Below are 5,869 nucleotides of genomic sequence, written 5' to 3' on the forward strand. Positions count from 1 at the left end.
TAGTATTTGTTTTCAATATTTACTTTAATATATATCTTTTTTTTCAATTCAATTTAATTTAATAATAATAAAATGAAAACTTAATCAGGAAAAAGTTAAATTAAGTTTAGTAATTTATCGTCTGTATTTATTTTTTATGTATTTCACTTAGACACTTTTTGTCTATTCGGGTTCTTTGTCGTGTTTGCCTCTTTTAAGCTTTGTTTTTGTTTTTTGCCTTTTTGGTATTTTTCATGTTGGTATTTTTAGTATTTTCCATATCAAATGACAAAATTGATTTATGTAGTGCGAAAGAAAACAAAAGAAATTTCTAAATTTTCGCTAAGATTTCATTAGGTATCTTCATTAATCAATCAATCAATCAATCATAATAATTTCGTTTAGCATACAAAATATATATAATATAGTCAATGTGTGTGTGTGTGTGTGTGTGTGTGTGTGTGTGTGTATATATGTGTGTGTTTTCGTGTGCTTGTGTGTGTGTGTATTTCAATTATGACTACAACTCGCCATAGTTACATAACTGCCAAACATTTTACAATACTATTTCAGATGCTCAAACATCCAAAAAGATTCTTCATAGAGGGAATGAGAGAAGTTCAAATCATAGTTAAATGATAAAGAAAAGTTACATTCAGTTTGTTGATCTCGCTTAGATGTTGACCTTAAGTGGTTTTGGTTTTGTTAGTCTTAAAGCTAACCTGTAGCACCCGATTGCCCAGTGTATAGCCGTTTAGCGATTGTATGGCCACCACAGCCTCATCGTAGTTGGTCATGGTAACGAAGCCGAATCCCTTGCACTTGCTAGTCTGCAAGTCGCGTATGACCTTCACCGACTGCACGGCACCGAAGGGTCCAAACAGCTGCCACAGGACGTTCTCCTCGGTTTCGGGTGCCAGATTATAGACGAATATACACCAACCAGATCCGGTCATTGCATTGCCCGGCAATATTGAATTGGCCAATAGATCCCCAGCCAGCGGCGAGTATCTATCCATAGATGTCAAGAGCGAGGGCGTGAGAGAGAGAGAGAGAGGGAGAGAGAAAGAAAATATATCAATTAGTTACACTCGTGCATTTAGTGGGTCTTTTAAGGTATTCGAGACAAGTAATGGGTACTTGATTGTTCAGTTTATTGTTTATGGTACACATAGTATATGTCGTAACGAATGGTGTCGGCCCCTCCTCGAGCATAACACTTAGGAAAACTATATTCAACACTATGCTGGGTATATTTTATAGATTTCCAATTTTTGTTGAATTTTGGTTGTATTTTTCTTAATACTCTTGCCGCGGATTGAATCTATAATAATAACTATGCATATACCAATTGTATTGGAAGACTTCCTGCATTAAAGATATTACACAGATTGATTGTTTGATAAATTGTCTAAGTAGACTGTTTATGTGGTTAATTGAGGGACTTATAGACTAATTGAATGAATTGATGGACTGATTGATCAGTGGACTGACTACTTGAGTAACAGAATGATTAACGCATTGATTAAGAGACTCATAGACTAACTGCATGATTGATTGACCAGCTTATGGAATAATTGACTAACTGATTGATTGAAGGAAAAACTGTTAGGAACAAAAGTAATCCCTCTCTCTTACTCTACAGTGAAACCTAAGCCTAACTCTCTGGCCAGAACTTTACCTAATAGAAAGTAATGAGACATGTTTTATCCACTCAATCTATTTGCTTCAATCATTTAGTGATCGACAATCTGACCGGCAAGAGTATTCCAAAATCGGCTAGCCGAACATTTGTGGATCGATCAGCTTTATGTTTTGGTAATAATTTCATGTTTTCATGCTTTCATAGAGGTATTATTATTATTATTATTATTAGATATGCTAGCCACCATTACACTGTGCTGCAAAGTTATTCATTTTTATAGCATATTCGCTCGCAATGCTCTAGCCCAATTGATTTTTCAGTTTAAAGCACAACAATGTAATTGTCGCGAATTGAATTCAACGTAAAAAAAATACACATATAAATTGATATATATGTGAAATAATAGCAGACTGTCGATTTAAAGGTTGGAGTAAACGAATATGTTACAGAGTGTTCAAATCATATATGTATATATATTAACATATTGTTTAAGGAATCAAATAGAAATTAAAAAACTGGACGCATGCGCTCGAACAGAAACTCGAATCGAACTTTCAAAGAACACAAAAAGCTTCCATTTAAATGCAAATCTGGTTTAAAGAAGATAGAACAGAAATATAGATAAATATTTATATCTAAGGTTGTTGTTTGTATTTTTGGGGTATTTTGTTGAACATTTACACACAAACATTAAAGCTAAACATTTAGTATAGGAATTGTTTGAGTTTTTTTGTGTGATGTCTTTTCTTTTTTTTTTTTTTTTTTTTTTTTAATTTTTGCATGTATGGTAAATCAAATAAGTAAAAACTTGGCAGTCGGGTGCATCCGACTGCACAATACTCGTTCGAAATGCATGCCCTAATAAAATCTTAAAATGAATGTTCATTCTAGCTTTAAAAGTATGGAAGATTTTTAGTATGATGATATATTGTATCATCATATATTATATGATTGACTATGATGATTTTGATATACAGTTTATGATCTGTCGATATACAGAAGTTGATGCATCTATACCAATTCTAATAATTCTATTATACTCAATTGTCATACTTCTACAGTTCTCTGCTATCTCTTAACAATTGGTCTCGCTGCTAAAAGTTACTCGGCTCTGTTAACTGTTGCTGGGAGTGTTAACAGCGACTGTTAAGCTTTCTTTTTTGCCTGCACTCGATATTTGTTGGAATTGGCTTAGTATTTAATCTCGTTTGGAGAGTTGAGACGTGAGAATAGAGTTTTGTTAGAGCAAGAGACTTCAACAGACTTCAATTACAGCAAAAAAGAACTTAGGCACTTATTGAACGAGCATAAAATCAATATATATGTAATTGTGTGTATGTGGGTGTCTCTCTGTGTTTGTGTGTGCGTGTGAAAAATGAATAAGTCGAAAAAATTCACCTTTGCAAACCCTTGTTAATCGCTAACATGGGACTTTTTCCAATGCTAAAAATGATGAGAATTTTTTTTTCGTATTTTTTTTTATTAAAGAAAAAAGAAAACCGAAATATGCGACATAAGAGGTAGGTATAAAAATTCGAAACAGAAACATTATGTAAAAGTTATGTTCAATCCATAATAATAAGAAAAGAAAATAGATCGAATAATAATAGAATAATAAGAACTATATATGTATATATATGTATATAACCATTGCACAAATATTGCTCAATCAATCAAAAATCAAATAAGTATATATATATAAAGATAATATAAACCTAGAAATTGATTTTCGCTTTAGTTTGAGCTGTGAGATGCGGATAACTCGGACTAGCTAACTGTCTAGCTATCTAGAGATATATATCTCTATAGGTATATATACATATATAAGTATGTATATATATGATAATGTATATATATATGTATACATGGTATATGCCCCGACTTGACAGTCTCAGTTAAATTCTGAATGGATGCTACGCACCTGATACGTCCGGCTGATGGTAGGGCACCGGCTAGGCGACGGGTTGCCGCTGCCGCTTGCGGTGTCAAGTAGGCGGTTAGGGGCGGGGCTATTTGGGCCTTGGCGCTATTGCTTGGATTGTTGGCGAACTTAACGGTAATCGGTTCGGCATAGCCCTTCGGGGTTTTACCGTTAAGCTCCTGTATGGCGCGTTCGGCTTCGTTGCGTTGATCGAAGCGTATAAAGCCGACACCCTTCGATAGACCTAGAGTTGGACGAACATCAATTAGTTGATCGTCTATCGCTTTGATCGTCTATCGATCGATTCGTTCGTATAAATATTGCCAAATTACCAGAAATATTATCACAGAGTATACGAGATGTAATTATTTTGCCAAACGACGCAAACATCCCCTCCAAGTCTGGTTGTGATAGATTTTTGGGAAGACCCGATACATATAAATTAGCACCCTTTATTGATTCTGAACTTGGACGGGCGTATGATACTTTAATAACCTTATTCTGCAATCGCAGCCCATTCAGGGTGTTCACTGCCTTCTCAGCATCTTCGGCACGCACATAGTTAACAAATCCATAGCCCAAACTCTGGCCTAATAAGAGAGAGAGAGAGACAGAGAGAGAAATATGTATAGATATATGATATATAAAGAGGTCAAATGGGTGTGCTTACCTTGCTGCAGAGCCGGATTGAGTGCGGTCAATGATGCTGGCAAGACTGTAAATGACATGAATCGAAAATGTTTTTGCAATGTTATATAGTTCGAATCAAAGAGGTTTCTCTGTGCAGGCGAACAACTCAACTTATAAAGACTACAAAGTAAGAAAACCTGAGCAGTTGCCTAACATTAGCCGTAACAGCTGTTAAGACAGCCATACCAATAGCTTAACGGCAGCTGAGAGAGAGAAACAATAACAAATATGAGATCTAGATGCTGGAAGCATTAACCTAAGTACAGAAATGAAATGAAACAAACTGAACGACTTAAAGCTAGTGCAGTAGAATTGTTAAAAAACTTGGTTAATATTTACCCAAATTACCTGAGACTTTATCACGCACCAGTTTGCAACTCTCCAACTCACCAATGCTTGAGAAGAGCGAACGCATCTCCTCTTGCGTCATGGTTTGTGGCAGATAGTTGACAATCAAATTGGTACGCGACTCATCATTGCTGCCGTCGACGGAGCCGTTGGTGCTGCCGTTTTTAACAATATCCATGGCGTTGGTCATGTTTTCGTTACTGTTGCTGTTGCTGTTGCCGTTAGTGTTAATGTTGATGTTGGTGCTAATGATGCTGTCTCTACTGCTGGTACTGTTAACCGTTAACAGTTGCTGTCTGTTAACTGTTAACAGTTGTCTCTACAGTTAGTGGTTCGGTTCTCTGTTAACAGTCGGTATTGCTGTTAGCAGTTATTCGGCTCTGTTAACTGTTGCTGTTAGTGTTAACAGTGACTGTTAAAGTTTCCTTTGTGGCTGCACTCGGTATTCGTTTGGTTTGTGCTTAGAATTTAATCTCACTGCTTGTTTGGTTACACTTATAGAATATATGTACTTATTTCTTGGTATTTTTGTTCTTTCCTTCTTTTAGTATTTTTTTTTTTTAGAATTTTATTTATAAAGAGACAGCTCTGACTGCGCTTTGCACAAGTCCCGTGAAGTTGTTTGTCTGATCGCACAGTTCTTTTCTTTGACTCTTTCTAAAGTGTCTATCCGTATCCTTCTCCTTTTCCTCTTCTGTTGTGGGTTTTTAGATCAACTACGATCGCAAAAAAAAATAGTATTTTATCTTAAGTTGTTTTTTGTTTTTATCTTAAACCGTTCTTTGGCTTTGCTTAAAGTTTAAAATTTAATTTAAGTTTGAAGTAATTTTTTGTGTTTTTTTTAGTTTATTTTTAGATAAAAGAGTAAATTTTGCTAATGTTTTTTTTTTTTATTTTTTTCCTTTGCCTCTTGAGTATTTGTATTTTTTATATAAAATTGCAAAAATGCAAAAAGATAGCAATAATTATTTATTTATTTTTTTATTATTAAATTTACTTTTACTAATTTGCGCTTCTTCCTTTTGGTATTTTTGTTTTTTGTATGGAACTTAGTTGTGTTTATACATATATAATATGGTATATGTATTTATAATAATGTTGTATATACGATTAAATATGATTATTCGTTATATTCTTCTTCTTATTTTTCTTCTTGGTTTTTTTATTATTATTATTATGTTAATAGTTTGTTTTGTTGGTTTTGTTTGGTGGTGTTTGGTTTTTGCGCTTTGCTTCGGTTGCAGTTTAAAAAATCTTTCCTATCGAATCGCTTCCTTCTCCTGTTC

The 5,869-nt window shown here is 34.3% G+C and overlaps 1 protein-coding gene across 4 annotated transcripts; it reads right to left on the reverse strand.

The window, feature by feature from the left end:
- Positions 1-423: 423 nt before the first annotated feature.
- LOC6585326 (ELAV-like protein 2) lies at positions 424-5,382 on the reverse strand. 4 transcript variants are annotated; one of them, XM_015160861.3, is made up of 6 exons: positions 4,584-5,382; positions 4,216-4,260; positions 3,878-4,135; positions 3,546-3,789; positions 3,023-3,067; positions 424-990 (listed from the first exon to the last, which is right to left on the reverse strand). In XM_015160861.3, exons 1-6 carry the CDS (start codon positions 4,771-4,773, stop codon positions 666-668), a joined length of 1,107 nt encoding a protein of 368 aa, XP_015016347.2. In that variant the 5' UTR covers positions 4,774-5,382; the 3' UTR covers positions 424-665. The 4 variants fall into 4 exon arrangements, with proteins under 4 accessions (XP_015016347.2, XP_015016346.2, XP_002010958.1 ...); XM_015160860.3 differs by having other exon boundaries at positions 4,575-5,382; XM_002010922.4 differs by lacking the exon at positions 3,023-3,067 and having other exon boundaries at positions 4,584-5,380.
- Between the last annotated feature and the right edge of the window lie 487 nt (positions 5,383-5,869).

Source organism: Drosophila mojavensis, unplaced genomic scaffold, assembly GCF_018153725.1.
Source record: "Drosophila mojavensis isolate 15081-1352.22 unplaced genomic scaffold, ASM1815372v1 contig_136, whole genome shotgun sequence".
In the NCBI taxonomy this organism is placed as follows: domain Eukaryota; kingdom Metazoa; phylum Arthropoda; class Insecta; order Diptera; family Drosophilidae; genus Drosophila; species Drosophila mojavensis.